This window comes from Nilaparvata lugens, chromosome 13 (assembly GCF_014356525.2).
Source record: "Nilaparvata lugens isolate BPH chromosome 13, ASM1435652v1, whole genome shotgun sequence".
Classification (NCBI taxonomy): Eukaryota; Metazoa; Arthropoda; class Insecta; order Hemiptera; family Delphacidae; genus Nilaparvata; species Nilaparvata lugens.
In genome coordinates, this window is record NC_052516.1 from 28,744,967 (window position 1) to 28,765,993 (window position 21,027).

The 21,027-nt window shown below is 32.6% G+C and overlaps 1 protein-coding gene across 1 annotated transcript in view; it reads left to right on the top strand.

Annotated features, from left to right (window-relative positions):
- LOC111061708 overlaps window positions 1-20,593 on the top strand; it is a 58,243-nt gene extending 37,650 nt beyond the window's left edge. Inside the window, exons 6-10 of the mRNA XM_039440243.1 lie at window positions 11,420-12,264; window positions 13,302-13,398; window positions 17,245-17,346; window positions 18,295-18,450; window positions 19,439-20,593. Of these exons, the coding sequence (XP_039296177.1) occupies window positions 11,420-12,264; window positions 13,302-13,398; window positions 17,245-17,346; window positions 18,295-18,450; window positions 19,439-19,492 (1,254 nt within the window). The 3' untranslated portion in view covers window positions 19,493-20,593. The remainder of the gene's footprint in view (window positions 1-11,419; window positions 12,265-13,301; window positions 13,399-17,244; window positions 17,347-18,294; window positions 18,451-19,438) is intronic.
- Window positions 20,594-21,027: the final 434 nt, after the last annotated feature.

A 21,027-nucleotide genomic window follows, 5' to 3' on the forward strand; every position in this document is an offset into this window, starting at 1 on the left:
CAAGAACCGATCGAATACGATCATTGGAATAATTGAATCAAGCTGGATATTGGAACAGGTCTAAGTGATGTAGCGAGTGGGGTCAGATCGAGATATTTATTCTTTGTCCTTACCTGCTCATATATCAGCTTTTATCTGTTACCTACCTCGACTTAGGACGAATGCATCAATTGTACAGCAGAGGCAGCCATAGATCATATAATTCCTACAATAGAGCTTAAAACCCGACAAGACTCTGTTCTCGAAATATTCTGAACGATATTTGGTTCAAATACCGTATTTTAATCCTTCAGAACTTATTAGAGACGCAGTCCCGTAATTATCTACATCGGGATTTTTGCTCGACCTGTATGATTTTGTATGCTCATTCTTCACAGGTAATAATTTTAAGGTATCCGTATTCAGTGTTTAGCGTCCGCTACACTACTTATAAAAGTTTCATCATTATACAATCTGTCATTAGAAGAATCAAGGGTGAGCGAGCGTTTAGGCCTCCTGCGATTCCGACAATTGTATGAATCTTGTAGTGAATCAATCAGTCTGGTGTTCACTCAGCGTCCACACACGCATTGCAAAATTTATAGCCTCTACACCATTGACTCAGTACAAGATTCACCCTACATGTGTGAAGCCATCAAATACCGCTCCACATGATTTGCCGGCCCAACGTGAGGCATTTAGATTCAGCACCACATGATTTGGCGCCCAACGTGGGGCATTGAAGAGGGTGGATAATCGACTACGAGGATTATTTAGTTGCTCAGTATACTATAGCGCTGACAACGAGAAAATTTTTGAAAAATTCATGGTTGTGAATTTTTTCGAATTTAATATTGACTGTTCACTGTTATATAAAATAACAAGAAGTACCATACCCAATTTTTGAACAGAAAAGAAATTTATCGATTGATGAATTTTTAGAGAAAAAATCGAACTCAGAATTTTATTATCGTGTTATTCGAAAATTGGTCATACTATAAGTCATAGGTATAAGAAATATCATAAGAAAGGTCATATTATTTGAAGAATATTAGGTCTATATTGAAACAATTTATAAAATTTACAGAAAAGATGATTGAAGTTATTTATATTTTTAAATTTTTTTTTTTTAAACATAAAGAGGGAAGTAAAATTAAATCACGGATATATTGCGGAATAATTCAAGCAGAGTATCACTGCTTTTATATAAAATTTTGCAAAGAACACTAGCCTATATATAGAATTGCGGCAAGAAATTATAAAAAAATATTTATAATAATAGTAATAATAAATTATAAGAGGCGTACCTGTATTACCGCATAAGTGTTCACTGTGTATCCTGTATGTTCTTGTCATTTTTTGTTAACGATATTGCTAACTTGACTTATTTTATCACTGAACACATTGCTAAACCACTTTTTCTGTATTTCACTCACTACGAAGCTATAACAATTTCTATTGGATTTCTTATTAATTATTTTTATATCACATCAACACTTTCACGTTTTTTATTCACCACACACTTTCGTCGTATTATTCTCTCACAAACTATGGCAGGAAACGACCAGGTCAATCCAAGTCTGTCGGACACCGAGGACATCTCACCCGATTGTTCGCCGCCATCCGCATCTGCCACCGCATCTGCCGATTTCCATCCAAATGTACTGGATGATTTATCTTCGACGCAGATGGAGAGAGCTGCATCCTAGTGGAGGATCCATCGGCAGCCCAAGAGCCAGAAGACGAAACATCGGGAGAGCATACGGACGACGACGCCCCAGAAACAGGAACCCCCATCTCTCGTACCGTCGCTCGGATAAAAACCAGAAGATACCGTTCGCCATACGCCCACTCCCGCACTGGATATGGACGCCCTCCTGAAAGCAATAGCCAAGATGAATGAACAAACAAAGGAAGAATTAAAGAAGACAATAAACAAGCAAGGAAGAATTAAAGAAGGAAATCAAGAAATAAAAGAAGACAATAAACAAGCAAGGAAGAATTAAAGAAGGAAATTCAAGAGGTAAAGAAAGACAACAAGCAAACAATGAAGCAATAAACAAGCTGAATAAGGAAATTCAAGAAGCAAAGAAGACAAATGAACAGGGTTTGGAGAAATTGAGTCAGCGGATGGATGGAGCATTCCATGACACAGATAAAACCATCAAAAAATTAGCTGAGTGTCTGGATAAATCAATTTTAGAAACAAATAACCGATTGGATAGGATATCCCGAAGATATGCATATGGGAAAAATCAGCGTCGAAGTCAGCATTAAGAAACATATACATGTGGAGAAGGCTACAATAACGGTGGTTAAAGTCAAACAAGCAAGCGAACATAACACATGTATGGAAAACCAACCCACCGAGAATGTCAGGATTGAAGTCGCGCCGCACCCCGCAGAACGCCGAGAGGAACCAGCCGACATCACCCGCCAGGCCGAGGACGACATCCATCAGGTAGAGGGACAGCCCGTACCACTGCGCGCCGGACACCAGGAGTCCAAGGACGTTGCCGACCACGTTGAAGAGCAGCCCGGACCGCCGACCGCCCACATCACCGTCCATCCACCGAGAACAGCACCTGCAACATATAAACCCAGCACTCCTGAGAATAATTCGCTAAACAATAGAAGACAAATAGAAACCCACAACAAATCGAAGTCACAATTGAAAGTAAAAACCTACAAATCAAAACAACATCCAAGTGAAATAGCAGCTCCACGGAAAAGAAAAATAATATCTAGAAGAACCTACCACCATCGCCGTCATATTAGGTTAAAATCTTACATCAAGCTTTCTACTAGCATGCAAGAGAGAAGAAAATCATCAAGAAAGGCCTACAATCACCGCAGTCATGTCCGGTTAAAACCAAACAGACTGTACACCGGCATGCAACAAAGGAAAGGATTATTTGAAAAAACCCACAGACACCACCGGCATGTCAGGTTTAAAAAGATCAAACTGCATGTTACCGGCCGACAAAGAGGAAATACGTATGTAAGAAGTGATTTACACCATCGGCACATTCGTTTTAAACCAAGTTTGATAAAACGGACAGTCACAAATTGGAATTGGACCCCTTGAATAACACAGAAATCAAATTTAGATGGGGGCTTGAGGAGAAAATAATTTCGAATTAACTGAAAATTACATTTGAGGAATACATCAACTATCAAACTTCTTCATAATCACAGCCTACCCATCGAATCATATCTTTGCATACTGGAATCTTTCTACTGCAGCCTAATCAACATAACCAAAACTTCGCCGCATCTCAGCTAATAAGGAAATATCAACAATCCACATCAAATGAAGAAATTATTATCAACTTTAATAACAGAAGAAAATAAAACTACGAAACAACTTTAAAAAAAAAAAAAAATTACCAACCTAATCAAGCCATCCGCCTCATGCTACAATCATCACAGAAACAATCGCCTGGTACTATCCGCACAACTGAAAAACAGAAACAAAAATTGTATTATCAACAGAAAATATTTGCAAATTAGAAATCAGACGAAGTTAGTAGTGAATAGGAGGAAAGAAAATAAACAAAGTTTATTTGAAAAAATGTGTAAATATAACCTCGAAACACAAAATCGTTCAAGAATCTATTCAGAACCAAAGCCTGTTCGATAATTTTCTTCGTCCCACCAACCAATGTGTGCGAAATCCTAGAGTCAATGTATAGAATCAAAGCAATATCGTTATTTAATTATTGTAACCTGTTATTTAATGTGGAATTATAAATAAAAAAAAACGCAACCAAAAATATATATTTATGTTAATTTGCACGAAATGCGCATGTTCTGTGTTATATGAATGTATCTCTAAAAAAACTCCAAAGAAAATGAAATTCTTACCTTCAAATGTGAAATTTATTACTGTTGCATCAAAAGATCATGAATTGAAATTCAAATTGATAAATATAATCTTAAGGACTTAATATTTGTAACCAACATTGATAAAAATCAAGAAAGCCATTTCAAGTGTAACCCTGTTTGTACGCAACGTACTAAGCGCAAATAAGAAATTGCTCGAGTCAAACGGTAGACGATTGTCAAGTCACCGAAGTAAAATCACACTCTCACCCAATTTATGTAAAAGCCAACCAAAGAGTCGAAACTTGTAATAACCATGAAAAATGATGAAAGTCTATATTTGTTGCAATACTGTTTGAATCTTAAGAAGTAATATGTGAAATTTTGTATATTTGTTATAGTTATGGGTCTGCTCATAAGCCACCCGTGAATGGAAGTTGTGGAGTTGTTTTAATGAAGGATCCAAAGAGACCTCATTAATTATTGTATTTCGATTGTATCCAATGGAAGGAACAATCAATTATTTATTTTCTCGTAGCCAAAAGTGCACGATATATTGTTTTTAGTGTTAAGTGTTGAGTTTTCGTAGAAGTAAGGAGATGAAATAGTGTATTCATCACAATATCGGATTTTTCAAATAGTCATTGTTTCGACTCGTCTCCCAATTACCTATTTAAAATATCCTGGGGGCTTTTGTGTGATGAATCTTTCAAATAGATCTCATGAAAAGAGAGAAAAATTGTGATTACCTTTTAAAATGAAGAATTTGCTAAAGGAATAGTTAGCGACCGAGCGATAAAGCTTACTTATCAATAACTGTATATTTGATAAGAGTACCGTTCTGTACTGAATATTTTTCTAGGAAAATTATTCAATAAAATTATAATTATTTTGCGAATAAAGCACAATTATTTATGAATCGCTCACTGATTTTGAGGTTACACTTTGTTTACTATCGATCAGATGTTTTTAAAAACAGTTCGAACGCAGCTGACTGATTCAAAGTATTGTCAAATGTCACGCTGGCTTCACGTAAGATATAATACCATCTCTAAAAATCAAAACTATCCATAAAGGATCAAGAATTTCAAATAAAAAAATAAAATGTATGTGTTATCGTTGAAATTATTTATTATTTAAGAAATTATATTATATGTCAGGTCTTATTGTAACTAAATAGGTCATAGCATGAAATTATATTATTGATAAAATGGCAGAAATTAATTATAACAATCTCAAACCTAATAAAAATTGTACAAGAGTATTAATTCATTAACGACTTAATTCAACTGAACCACATGGTAATTAAATCTCTATGGCAGGTCTAAGCCAATCACAGTGCATAGAAATAGCACCAAGACGGTGATCGTTTGAAAGCAACACATGTTAATCTATTATCAGACACCAACCCTGCCTTATCAGTTACACTAGCACGTGTACATTGTATGAGAGGAACTATGTCTAGAAGATTAAGCAGTTTTAAGGATTACCTAAATTGAATCATTATTGTAATTAAAAGAATTGTATTCTACTGCTTGCCACTGACGTCATGTTTACGTCACAAGCGTTCTACCAATGGCAAATTTTTATGCAAATTATTACATTGAGATTCTGAGAAGCAAGGTCTAGCCTAAAAGCTTAGAGAAAAGAGAGCACTTCCCTTTTGAAATCCTCACCGTGCAGATCTCTTTTTATAGTTACCAAAGACCTATTTGTGAAAATTTCTTGTTCGATTTTAAATGTTCTATTTGTGAGCCGATATTTTAGGCCAATTTATTTGTTATTCGTAAATTTCTGTTTTCATCAATCGATAAATTTAAAAGTTTAAAGTAAATTATCCCTTAATTAATTTGGTGAAGGAAATATTAAATTAAAATTCCCCACGTGCTGAAACCGAAGCCTGGATTGCCGCCGATCAAACGATTTTTGATCTAAAGAAGAAAACCACGACCGCCAAGGAAATTCACGTGAGTTATAAGTTTTAAAAGGGGCCCCAATCTACGCTTCGAAAAATTTCAGTGCAGAAACATAAATTTTTCTTCGTTAAATTATTGGCCACGCCGACAAGCGCTTTAGCATTTAAGAGCCTAGAATTTATTCATATTTAATTTATAAGAATTTGTAGTTGATTAACTATCCTCCGCTGCCTGAACCACGACCCCGAACATTTTAAAAAATATTTTCTATAATTCATTTTTCACTATTTTTTAAAACTGTTAGATCTTATCAATTGTAAAATTCTGTCGAATCACGCATGGTATCATGCAAGCACAAGAAAATTTTTAACTATTCTGTTAATGCCAAATTATTATCAACCTGTAAATCAAATTCTGAACCTGCACTGTATGATTGCATATTTTATTGTAATATATTTCAGTTTTGTTAATTCGCTTTCTGAGTTCGATTATTTCTTAAGCCTGTCATTATTGTGTCTGATACGTTCTATATCATCAAGAACCGATCTAATACGATCATTGGAATAATTGAATCAAGCTGGATATTGGAACAGGTCTAAGTGGATGTAGCGAGTGGGGTCAGATCGAGATATTTATTCTTTGTCCTTACCTGCTCATACATCAGCTTTTATCTGTTACCTACCTCGACTTAGGAACGAATGCATCAATTGTACAGCAGAGGCAGCCATAGATCATATAAATTCCTACAATAGAGCTTAAAACCCGACAAGACTCTGTTCTCGAAATATATTCTGAACGATATTTGGTTCAAATACCTATTTTTTAATCCTTCAGAACTTATTAGAGGATTTCATATGTTAACTAAACTTAAAACACATTCCAGTATATAGAAATATTTCACAACTTCAATGTAATTTTTTATCACTACAGCAAAAAAAGTTTAGTTTTCTATGCAGTTTCAATAGTTCACTTCAATTAATTCAAGTAAGAAATTGAGTTCGAATTCAATGACTTTGCTTCTTGTAGAACTGTAAAAGTACAATGCAGGATAACAATTTTCCAGTGTACGGTATATCAGCAGTTATTTACCTTGATATTATTCAATCATATTCCAATTCCACTACATTGAACAGTCGTAAACCACTAAGTGGTTTCAAGTTGAAACCAACACTCATATACATCAGCACTTAACCACGGAATAAACAATAATAGAATTTTTCTCTGACTTAACATATCAACAATTATTGTCTCTTTTCTGTTTAATACTACTTGTGATATAAATAGAAATACAATTCAAAAAGTGTACTGAGATTTGTATTTTTATTTATATCGACACCTAATATTTTCCGGCCAGGCTGGTCTAGTATTACAAACTTCGGTGTCTGTTAGCACTTAGCACCACCTGGTTCGTGGGTTCATATTCGCCAATAACATGGACGTTTGATCATCTCAACAATATACTAACGCACTTTCCATTACCCACGCTCAAGCAAAATCCTTGGGTGCCACGATCCCACAAAATGTGGGCAGGCATCATCTGTGGAAAACTCTTTACTATAAACGTCGCAAGTGGGATGAATGTATTATCATTACTTGAATCCATCTTCATAAGAATTTTGAAACTGGAATATGATGAATTAGAATTTATGATAACAAAAAGCATAAAAGTCTGGATATTTTATCTTAGAACCCAGACTATTAGCCTACGGTATGCTTTTTGTTATCATAAAAATTCTAATGCATTATATTCCAGTTTAAAACTTCTTATGAAGATACATTCAAGTAACGATAATACATTCATCCCACTTGAGAAGCTTAATGAAAATACTAAAATGTATATATGAATAAGAATTCAAATAGTAAAAAATGAGTTTCAATTTAAATGAAAGGATTCAAATAGTAAAAATAATTTTCAATTTAAAAATTATTGTCAGTTGATTCCTTGATTCTAGTTGATCACTAGGTTCAAATGAACTTCATAGTCATTGTAATGAAACTTTTTCCACTATAAATGTGATTATTTGTAAAATAGATAAATTAATAATTTAATAAATTAAATTAGAAAGAAGTTCAGCTATACTGTTCTCCTATTGCAGGTGATACGTGGAGCCTACTCCTACTTCAGTCTGTTGAACCGTTTCTCAAAATAATTTTGGATGTTGAACTTTAAATATAAAGTTTGGGCTATACTTAAAAAATCTCGGAATTTCACCACCATAAAAAATGGAAATATTAGTAGAATAATAACTACCTATATTATGAAGTTGAGATAAAGCAGCTTCAGTCAGCTTAATCATCGTCAGTTTCAAAACTGATCTAATCAGATTGGATCTAAAATATGTCATCTGAAACCATGTTTGTTTGCACTAGTAAAATTATTGATTTGTTGAAGAGTGAATTCCATCAATTTTAATAAGTTTCTTTTTCATTATAGTACTAATAGCCTCCCCAAATATTTATAAGTTACATACACCTTACCTGGTGTCAGACAGTGCAACCGAAAAGCCAGGCTTTATTTCGTGGTGCAAGTTTTGATTTTTCTAGAATTTTTTCCAAAATTTTTCCACAAAGAACCTTATATAGTATTGAAAAAATATTTTGAAGAAATTGTCAACCACAGTATTCAGTCATCATAATATTACCTTATGTACTTTCTCTGCTGAACTATTATAATATGTATTACAATCAATACTGTAGCAGAAGAAACAATAATAATTCATTCATTTTTGAACTATTTTTGACGACACTACAGTCAAGTTTTTGAATAAAAGTTATAAAATCTAGTTCTCCTCGTGAGGAGTGCTTTCGGATTTTTTAATCCATTCTGAATGTATTTAACTTCACACGTGAGTACTAGTTTTTAATAAATTCTATCCAAAAACTTGACTGTAGTGTTGTCAAAAATAGTCCAAAAATGAATTATTAACTAGCAAGCAGTTTGTCATGGATAGTGAAATAGATTAGTAGGTAATAATAATTAGATGTATATCAGGTATTTAATTTAATAGCCTGTATTGAACATATTAATTAGGTACGTTAAGTACCGTTCGAAAATTGCTGAAGATTAGAATTTAGAGGGAAGGAATAGAATGGTGCTAAACAGTAACGATCAAAATTTTGTTATATTGTTCGATATGCTTTATACACTCTTAAAATTGATAATTATGAAACATTATCAATATATTAAAACACACTGTTCAATTTCAGATTTTTTCTGAAAATGGTAGTGATTTTTCAAAAACAAACCATGGAAAGTAAAATAACTTATCTGAGCATGAACACTAACATCACTCAACCCTAATATAAAATTTCGATTAATTAATTCCATCACTTCTCTATAAATTCTACTCAGATGTATCTCTGCCCTTATTGCTTATTGTCAATGCTTGCTGCAGAATCAATTTCTATAGAAAATTGATAATCTCAGATGAATAATATGAAATAGAAGAATATAACAGTTGTTAACCCAGAAAAGAATTTAATTTTTCTACACAACACACTTCTACTACAGATAAGGGATATCTACTTCGTCTCTGATTCTACTCAAATCATATTCTGACCTTTGCTCTTCAACTCTAGCAACTGAGTAAATCACCCCAGAATTCAGAAAAAACACAAGAATAACCCCAAAAAAGAATTCAGATAACAGTTGACAGAATCTCCTCATAGTCTACTGTCATTCCCTAGTAATTATGATGGATAATTACTGTTATTTCTGCCAGTAATCACGCTTTCCTCCCAGATAATTCAAGCTTTTTCCAGCTGTCCTTACAAAATATAATAGCATTACAATTGGTCTCATTACTGGAAGATTAGTAGGATATTATGGTTTTCAGTATTTAATGATAGAAGCTTATGATTGGGTACATTTATAGCTCCAAAATTATTGAAATATGGTGATTATTGAGTGATTTGATGAGAGCCCCTCAGTAGAATAAAAGCTTGCAATAACTGATTGAAATGGCCTGGAATAGAGCTGCTCTCAAAGAGTGAGTATTAATCTGCAGTAAAGTTGTTCAAGTTTTCAGTACCTCTTTAAGCCTTCAATTGATGTTGTTTGAAGCTGTAAAAATCTGGAGTTGAAGTTTCTGAAGAGTCCAAGAGAAATATAGTGTTTATTTTCAAATAGAAGTACTTGAAGTATTATCGTACATCTGCAAAAATATAGCAAGTTCAGTTAATTCATTATCTCATTTCATCACAGACTAAACAAATATCCACATTCTAAGGAAAAGTTGTATGGATAAATTAATTCATACACTTTTGGATCTCAGTCGATTTTTCAATTCAAATTTTTGTTCAAATCTTGAATCTATATTGTTCTACAATATTTCTCAATTTAGTTGTGAGCTGAATACGAAAACTTTGTTCATTATTAAATCTAAAAGTCTAGAACGATAGCTCAATAGATCAGAGAATTCAGCTACCGTATACTGAAGATCTACTTACTGAATATTCCTTTCAAATTCATTCATCACCATAAATCGATAACTGACTCAGCCTGTTCTTGAAGAATATTAAATCATTATTCTTCATAAAGAGTTTCAATTTCTGTTTAAGCAAACCACATAAAAAAAAGTTGAGAGAGTCAACTGGGGTAAATCATCACTATGAATAACGAAGACAAGGTAAGCTGGATTCATTCATTTATGAATGTTTATTCTCGAATTTTACCTGATTAGAGGATTATTTGTTTTAGAATCTTTATTGGTTTAAATGAGAAAAAAAGGAAAATTATGGTGTTGATAATAATATTATTCTTACTGAATTATTATCTTACTGTCTTATCAAAACTCGGGAGAGAAGCAGTTTTGGGCTTAGCCTGTTGTGATCTCTAATATTGCCTGTATTAATATTGCTCTAATATTAGCCTGTTGTGATCTCTAATATTGCCTGTATTAATATTGCTCTAATATTAGCCTGTTGTGATCTCTAATATTGCCTGTATTAATATTGCTCTAATATTAGCCTGTTGTGATCTCTAATATTGCCTGTATTAATATTGCTCTAATATTAGCCTGTTGTGATCTCTAATATTGCTTGTATTAATTTTGCTCTAATATTAGCCTGTTGTGATAATATTGTAGAATGATTTGTGACTCTTAATACATAAATAAATATAAATAGGTAAATAATCCATGAAATATACTACCTCCACTTATTCTCAGATGAATATATGAGTTATTCTGAAAAATCCAGTTTACAATTAAGTTAAATATTTCAAAACTTCACCTCAAGGAGCCAAAGCAAATAAGAAGCAAACACAAAATGTTTTTAAAAGAGATTTTTCATGTTTCTATTAGAGACAAAGTAATGTAATAAAGCTCACACATCTAATGGGAATGATGTTCAATCTTCATAAATAGAATTCTTGAAAATATAGAGATCATATTTCTCGATTGGTATAGACTAAGGATTTCAAAATAAACTCACCGAAATCCGGAAGATTTAGATTTTTAGATATTTAAGTTTCCATAATGTGATAAGTGTTTTACTTTTCTTGGTTCGATCATATATTATAATAATCCTATATTATAATTCAAGTGGTTGTATCAAAAGTATATGCTTGGTATCTACAAATTATTCGTGCACTGGAAAGTAACTTGACATAATATAGCCCAACTTGAAAGCATGAAAATAATAATAATGATAATAATAATATTATTATTATAATTGGTTTCTGATATACCCTGTTACAGGTTGATGACAAATTGAAAAAAGCAATGCATGATATTTTGAAAAACCTAAAACGACTACACTTCTACCCTCCGAATGCTGTAGCTTCCACAGGAAAACTTCTCCATCTCATAATGCTCTGTCTCATTGTGCAACCAGCTGTAGCCATTTTGGAAAACTGGAATTTTTGGGACTTTGACAATCAAGTTTCCACCATAGACAACCTCACATTCTCCATTGGTGTACTAAGCATGCTGATCGATATGCTTTTGATTCCAACAGACACAGAGAAATTTATGAATGTAATTGATTCAGAATTTATGCTTCATAGAAATAATGAATCGTTGAAAAGTGGGGAAAAGTTAGGAGAGAAAAGTCAGCTTGTGAAGGATATGACTAGAGAAGGGTATAACATGGCGAAAACTACCGAATCTGTTGTGAAATATTTGTTCATCAGTCATTTTACAGTCCCTATTTATGGGTTGATCTCATATTTACTGGATTTTGAGAGCGTTGAACATTTACCACTACTCTTCAAATTTTATTCGCCATTCACCCTGACACTTACTTCATCGAGCATTTTCGAATACCTTTTTTTATCGGCTCTACAATTGTTCTATGTGTATTACACATCTATCCTTGCCATAGCCATACTTCAAATGCAGATGCTAGCCCTGTTTCATATAAGGATCGAAATGAAATTGTTCCATTTGAACGTGGAGCAGATCAATTTGATTAGTATTGGAAAATGTGGTAGTGGTAGCAACAATCTTGATGAGAGTGAGGCTGGAGAGAATTGTTCTGATTTGGAAATTGTTTTGAGTGACATGCTCAAAGAATTGGCAAAACAGCATCAAACTATTTTCAAGTAAGTATAGCCTACATTAGAATAGAGGGTACCGGTATTGGTTATCAGGGAATAAAAGAATGTAAGTACCCTTCATTAAAAACTTTAAATAATAAAAATTTAATATTTATTTATTTATTTGTTGATTTAATTACAAATCATATGAATATGATCGGGATAGAACAACAGGTATAGCCCAAAACTATTCTGTGTTCCCAAATTTTGATAAATATTGAGGGTACCGTATTGGTTTTCTGTCTGTAGATTAAAGTAACTACTTTATCTCACTCTTATATGATATAAATATACTACAAAGTCTTGTAGTTGTTCACTCTATTGTGATCCAGTAGCTCCATCTATTTAAATCGTATGTAGACCATTTGTTGATATACATTAGAAATTGAAAAAATACTTCATTCACATGGGCTACTTTTTAAATTAATAAAACAATATAAAAAAAATCTTAAAGCACCCTTTATTTTTAAAAAAAACTTTGAAGTATTTCAACGTTGTTAAACTATTTCAAAGTTTTTTTTAAATAAAGGGTGCTTTAGGATTTTGTATATTGTTCTATTGATTAGAAATTGAATTTATGGTCGCCTATTTGACCAATAGGGACACCAATTTGATATTTTTAATTAGCATTAAACTATCAAGTACCATCAAGTAGCACTAAAGGAATAATGCAGAGCATTCAAATAATATTTTTAGACTTCTCTACCTCAATATTGTGCGAAGTTATTCTATAATGAGATTCACTTTAACCTGTCAGAATTGGTTGATTGTGAGCATTAATTTTATTCATAAGGAATGCTGACAGCATAGATTTAATCTCACTATATAGAAAGCTATTGAGCCTATGAGAGGTTGATTCTTGAAGTTTTATCCCTCCGACTAAATCTTTCAAATTATACAATTTTGATCAATTGAATTGAATAAATTGCCTCTATTAAGGGCGGAGTTAGGACTCTAGGTCCTCTCTGCCACACAACCCTCAATCAATCTTATACCTGGTTACAAAAAATAAGTTATTAAAAATGGAAAATAATCTTTTTCAGCAATGTAGAACAAGTGAATAGTGGTTTTAAATTTCGTCTGTTCTATTTCAACATGTTCATCTGTCTCCAAGTCTGCTTGGCAATATTTATATTTTTGGTCAGTCGAAGTTTATGTTTTCTTCAATAATTTTTATACACTTCATTGATTCTCACTCCACTAGCATGGTATTGAAATAGTAATATTTCACTGCAATTACCCAATTGATTCTTCCCCAGATGTATGTGACGTACTAATTCATTATATTCTCAAAATTTATCAAATCAGGGCTTTTTTTACTTTCCTTGCCCTACTACCATAGGTAAGGAAAGTATTGCTTTCCAAAAAAAATTAAGGTACCCCAATTTCAAGTTTTCTATACGTTTCAAGGTCCCCTGAGTCCAAAAACATGATTTTTGGGTATTGGTCTGTGTGTGTGTATGTGTGTATGTGTGTGTGTGTATGTCTGTGAACACGATAACTCCATTCCTAATCAACCGATCGACTTGAAATTTTAAACTTGAGGTCCCTATACCATGAGGACCCGACAATAAGAAATTCAATAAAATTCAATTCAAGATGGCGGAAAAAATGGCGGATAATTACTAAAAAACCATGTTTTTCACGTTTTTCTCGAAAATGGCTCTAACGATTTTCTTCAAATTTATATCATGGATAGCTATTTATAAGCCCTATCAACTAGCATAAGTCTCATTTCTGGGAAAATTTCAGGAGCTCTGTAATATTCTTGAGAAAAATGGCGGATAATGACTAAAAATCCATGTTTTTCACCGTTTTCTCGAAAACTGCTCTAACGATTTACTTCAAATTCATACCATGGATAGATATTCATAAGCACTATCAACTGGCATGAGTCTCATTTCTGGGAAAATTCCATGAGCTCCGTAATATTCTTGAGAAAAATGGCGGATAATGACCAAAAACCAGGGTTTTCATGGTTTTCTCGAAAACGGCTCTAACGTTTTTCTTCAAATTCATACCTTTCTTCATTTATAAGCCCTATCAACTGACATGAGTCTTCTTTCTGGGAAAATTGCAGGAGCTCCGTTATATTCTTGAAAAATGGCGGATAATTACTAAAAAACCATGTTTTTCACGATTTTCTCAAAAAAAACTTGACCGATTTTTTTCAAATTCATACCCTGTATAGTTATTTTTTTTTTTTTTTTTTTTTTTTTTTTTAAACATCTTTATTGCCCATAAAAACAAATACAAAATAAAAAAACTTACAAAAGAAATATTCTAGATTATAATATTATGCTATTTTACAAATAAATTAAAATTACATGGCACCACCCAGCAAGGGCAAAACCCTGACCGCTGAGTGAGAGTATCAGCTGTTTAGACAATATAAAAATTTATTTACTAATAGTCAAAGCTACAAAAATCGAAGTTAACAATAAATTACTAATAATTATAATATTTGACTGATGTCGAAGAAAAATTTTTGTATCACCCATTTATTTATCTGTTCCATCCTCTGTCTACCCCTATTAGAAAAATATTCTGACAATGCATTTGGCATGATATTTATTATTTTTGAGCTAAGATACCCCAATTGTCTTCGCACTATTGTCAAATCTGAATAGTTGATATTATAAATGTTATGAGATGTAACTCTCAGGTTATACATAGAAACGTTATTATTCACTGTAAATTCATCCTTCCTCATCCATGCATAATAGAGAAGTTTCTTTATATAAATTTGACGTACTGTCATCACTTTAAATTCGGCAAACGTTTCACTACTAGAAAAAGCCCTTGGCTTATTAAGAATTGCTTTTATTATCATTTTTTGAAATGTAAAAATTTTATTCATGAAAACATCATACGCTCCTCCCCATACCACTAACCCATATTGCAGCACCGATTGAACATAGGCAAGTAAAGGACCCTAAGTAATTTAATGTCTAATATTTTACGGACTTTATAAAAGATAAAGGAAATAAATTTTAAGCGTTTACAAATATATTCTATATGAGGCTCCCACTTAAGGTTACAATCAACCATGATGCCCAGATACTTTATAGATTTTTCATTTTTTAGTTGTGGGCATGCACAATCCTTCCATTTCTCAAAATCACAATTTGTATGTATTTTTAAATTCATAGCATCATTTGGTTGACCAACTATTGTAGGAGAAAATGTAATAATTTAGTTTTTGATGTATTTATACTCAATGTATTAATATCAAGCCATTGTTTAACAATGGATATTACTCTTTCTGCTCTCGAGTACGTCTCTAACCATGAGCGGTCCTTAACTATTACAGCCGTATCGTCAGCAAAGGAAATTATTTTCGAACTATCAATATTTAGTTTAAAGATGTCGTTGATATAGAGTAAAAATAAAATCGGGGACAAGACGGTACCTTGTGGTAATCCAAAGTCGTTAAGTTTTGTAGTATTTGATTTGTAACTGTTGTTATCAGATTATTTATTAGCTCTATAACTGGCATGAGTCTCCGTTCTGAGAAACTGATGGGGGTCCACCCCCATCCTTGAGAAATGGACTTAGTAACCTCCTTCTCGTGCATGAGGTAGGTAGGTAGCGCAGTTCATAAAAAGAACACATAGTCGAGATATTTCATCTGTAGAACAGCTGTTTTGACAACTTTGAAAAAATCCATCGAATTTCACAATTTACACAAGGGAAAAAGTACTCTGAAGAAAATTATACATACACATACACAGAAGTCTGATCGTTGTTTCAAATATGAGCAAGGAAAGTTGTGTGAGTGTACCACACCAGATTTTTTATTTTTATTTAAAAAATAGAACTATAGTGCCCTTTTTTGAAATAGATAAAATAATGAATTGAGAATACAAATTACACACCATCTTCAGGTTATAAAGTAAATTTCAAATAATCGTTTTACCAATAGTTAATAGACAAACTAGTTGTTATAATTTGTAGTCTTAATCTATTATTTTATATTTTTCAAAAAAGAGTACCATAATTATATTTTATAAATAATTCATTATCATTTGTGAGCATGAATAGAAATGTCACTACAAATGACAATAATATACCTCACTTTACTTTAAAAACATTTTGAACCAGTAAATTTTATGATTCATTAGTTTTTGTATAATTGTCAAGTATTAAGGCCATTCCACACAGCACGTGGCGTGCGTGGCTGGACGCACGCCATGCCGGCCACGTTTCCCGTCAGTATGCAGGAAGATGTCAACTCCGACGGTCCCGTGGTGTGAATCTGGATTTTCTTGTGGCTTACCTTGGTTTGATGACTCCAGCAGCAGCAGTAGTAGTGATAATGAGCTGGTTTTATTGTATTCGGTGACAGCACGGGACCAGTGGGTACATCCAATCAATAAAAGAAGGAACACCTATGGCTAATTCCATTCAATGCGCGACCTTGAGGCTGACAATGATATTATACGTTCTATATGATAGTATACGTCTAGTATACGTTCTGCGCATGCTCGGACCAAAACGTGGCCGGACACGTTTGAAAAGATCGCTCAGAGAGCGAACGGTAGCCACGCGTGGCTAGTATAGCAAGCGTTGCCTCGTGGCCGTGGCTGCTATGTGAATTGCTTCATTTGATTAGCTGGGAAGCGATGTTTTGAAAAGTAGCTAGCGTGCGTCCAGCCACGCACGCCACGTGCTGTGTGGAATGGCCTTTACCAAAGTAATGCTATTAATATTAGAATATAGTAGCCTACTATCTTATTTTTATATAGGATGTCAAAGTTATTAATTAATTATCATACCAGATCCAAACTGTAATCTTCTATAATAGTTTTCAACTTCCACAGTGTAGCACTTGTAAATAATAATACATCTAAATTGATTTCAGTTTTCATATTATTTAAAATACAGCACAGATTTACCGTACTTATTCGACAATTCATTCCAATTTTGGTTGAATTTTTTTATAATTTATAATCCATTTATATATCCATATTATATGTTTTCCAGAAAGGGAAAATGTTCCTTAAACTGAAGTATGGTGTAATATTGGTTACAATTGTCATTGTTGAGTTTCTATTCAGTGAGAATGGACAGAAATTCCAAGATGAGGTGAGCGAATATTTTTTACGGATAATTGTTTTACTTCTCTTCAAACTTACTTTTCACTATTTTTCTTGTAATTTATTTTCAATTTATGTTTGAGAAATTTGTATCTATAATACATGATAAATTAGTTATATTTTTATTATTTATAGTTTTCAATTTCAAGTGAGTATCTAAAAGTAGTAGTCATGGTGAGAACTACCTATCTTATTAATTTAACTCTTTTAATCTTATTAATTTAACTTTTCTAATTATATTGGAAAAAAATTGTTTATTAGTATTTCTAGACTAGATTGCAAAAAAGTTTGAGAAGTGGCATTGATTATTACTATTTGAGAGGCTTTGTTGATGATACTTTGTTTCAATTTTTAGAATAATGTTCATCCTATAGCATACCGTACAGTACTCTTCAAGAATCATTAGGAAAAATATCCTATCACAATAACCCCATTAATTTAGTAAAATAGACGAATTGTAATATTTTTTCGAATATTCAACTTTTTAAAATAGCTACTTTTCAGTATTAACCACTTGAAGTAAATGTATAATAGTTAACACATTTTTTATGTATTTAAACACGACATGCAGTCAATTATTAAGTAAATAATTAAAAACTTAGTGTAATTAAAAACTTTGTAAGTAAATTTTTTAATTATTTACTCAATAATTGACTGCATGTCGTGTTTAAATACATAGAAAAAAGTGTGTTAATTTTTATGTAGCAGCTCGGAATGGATCAAGAACCCATCACGTATAATAGTTAGGTACAGGTGAAATTAATAAGATATTGTCAGTTACACATGTACTGTAAGATTAGATGTGGAACTGACAATATCTTATTCATATATGGAGAGATCCCACAACTTATCTGTATGTAGTGTAAAATTCATCAATAATAAATTACAAATAACTTCAATATAGCTCTAATGAATCTTTCAATATATTCTATCGCAGGGTGAGGAACTTCGAACAGCTTTATACACTTGTAATTGGCAAAATAAACCCAGATGGTTCACCAGTACATTGAAAATTTTGATGACTCGCAATAATAGATTGCCAAAAATCAGTTTATTCAACGTTTTTACTCTCAACAGAAATAATATGACAGTGGTAAGTCATTACATATTTCATTCCCACATCAAAGGCAGTGACCGGTACAGTGAAAATTCAATTCCCATGAGTTTTAATGGGACTATTCTCACTCAGCCCGGTCGAACGAGTATGAATCGTCCCATCAGAACTCATGGAAATAATATTTTCACTGTACCGGTCACGTTCACTTATACTGATAAGTGGCAATCCACCTTTAATCATTCTCATACATAATTATAGTGTATTCTCCATACAATCTCTCTCATATTGAGATATATTTCAACTCTCCACATCTAAATATTTATATCAAACCATGTTACTTCAAATGTCATAATCATAAACGATTCTTAAGAACGTTCTTAGCGAAGCACTTTATGTTTGGCAGGCTACATATATAAAACTAGGGTCAATCTGATTGGCTCCGGTTATTGGTTGAGGCTCAGGACACAGAGGAAAGAAACACTATTATTCCGTGCTTATTCCGTGCTCAGGAGAAAGAAGCACTTTCTAAAAATTTAGTTCAAAAACCTACAAAAGTAGTACAGTTGGTTCTTTATTCTCAACAATTAAGGTACTGTAACTTTAAAAAACTAATTTTTATTGCGGATGATGCTCACATGAGCTTTTAGTTTTTTCGTGGTTGATGATTTGATGAGATGATCAAACGTCCATGCCCACCGGCGGGATTCGAACCCACGACCAGGTAGCGCTAGCAGACTAAAGGGTGCAACGCCTTAGTGGTTTCGGCTGAACTGGCCGGATTGTTGTTATAGTTTGCATATTGAAATGGAAATACGCAATAAAACCCATTTTAATAAGATAACTTTACAAAAATGTAGGTAAAAACCTATTGATAAAAAACATTTGAAACAATTTTGGATAAGGAATTGATTGTACTAGGCTAGTTATATAGAATTTAGCAAATTATAAACTCTAAATAGGGAAAACAAGAATCATTTTTACATCTTAATAGAATGAATTTAAAATTATATTATTGAATTTTCAGGTCATGCGAGGAGCTTACTCCTACTTCAGCCTGCTCAATAACTTCTCAAAATGAATTTTGAAAGTAAATAATTTTTCTAATCATCAATCAGCAGCCAAAGTTGTTCAGCGTCATGAACTTGAATTAAATCCAGTTCGCTTTTTGGTCGTTCGATTTTTTGCTAGTTCAACTATTTGAAGAACATAGTGTCATCAAATCTCAAAATTATGTTATTTCAAAGATTGATGTTTGTTTAAGAAATTCATCTCATTTGAATCATTATTTGTAATCAATTTTCAATGAATTCAAATGAGTTACAATACCAGTGTATTCATTTTTTTGCATGGCGATGTTCGAATGGATATTTATTTATTCATACATTGTTAGATACAATATAATTCTCAACTATGAATGATTGGGAAAGGAACAACAGGCTTAAAGCCCACAACTGTTCCTTTTCTTAATGATCAATTTAGGATATTCTTTATATTGTTCATTTCATATAGAATAAAAATCCAACTTATTGTCAGTTCAAAATAGCTTCTTTTTCGTCTTTTTGAGTGTTGTTGATCTTCAATAATGATTTGTTGTTAGTGGGTGTAAAGACGACCTACTATCTAATAAAATTTCATGATGCTATTAAATATAAATATGATAAATAATTTCTTGGCTGGGCGTAAAACAAAACCATTGATTCTTATCAGTGTCCATATTTTTTATTCTGTCAATGGTATCATATTTCTTCCCAGTAGAGAAAATTATTGGAAAGCAAGGCTTAAGAGCTACAGTTATAAATATTTTTTTAGGAATTTTCCAAGCCAATCAATTTTCTTTAGTAGTCTAGCAACCAATCATAATGAGTCTATCTAGTTCTACAAGCGAATCTAACTACATTATTATGATTGGCACGATTTTAGAATATTATAAATACGGTACGTGGGTCAAAATATTAATCTGGTTTATTACATCAGTTTCTCAAAAACATTTTTATGCTTGCCAAAGATTACAAAGCATGACTGGCTGAGGGTCAAAACATAGTGGAGCGGAGAAGTTGGAAATGATGCAAGTTTATTCAAATGTGTCGGAGCGGAGCGTCAAAGGAAGGGTAGAAAGTAGAAGTATCGGAGACATTCAGAAACATGCATCATTTAAACACTCTCAGCTACCTTCCCCTATACACTCTACATTAGCCGCTTCACTATGTATATTTATTTATCCATTTGTACAGAATCACTATCACTAGTGACCCCCTGGGTTAGAGAGCTCGCTCAAGAATTGTTATATTGCAATCTTTGAAACCGTCATTTTTAATTGTACAGAGCTGATGAAAATCATGGAAACAGCTAAATATTTCTCTAACAAGAATAATTTGACAGTAGGTTTGATTAGTAGGATCTTATTTGAAATGAAAAATTACTCAAACATCTTTGACCCTCATTATGAATCCAACTTAATTTTGGGAATGAGAAAGTGGTCATGTGATACAAGATTTCGATACAGAGTTCCAAGAGACAATAAATGGCGAAAACCGCACATTGATATCTCAACCCTTATCAGTTTGTAGATGGAAAAGTTGTAAGTTATGTTGTATAAATTAACCAGCTGAAGAA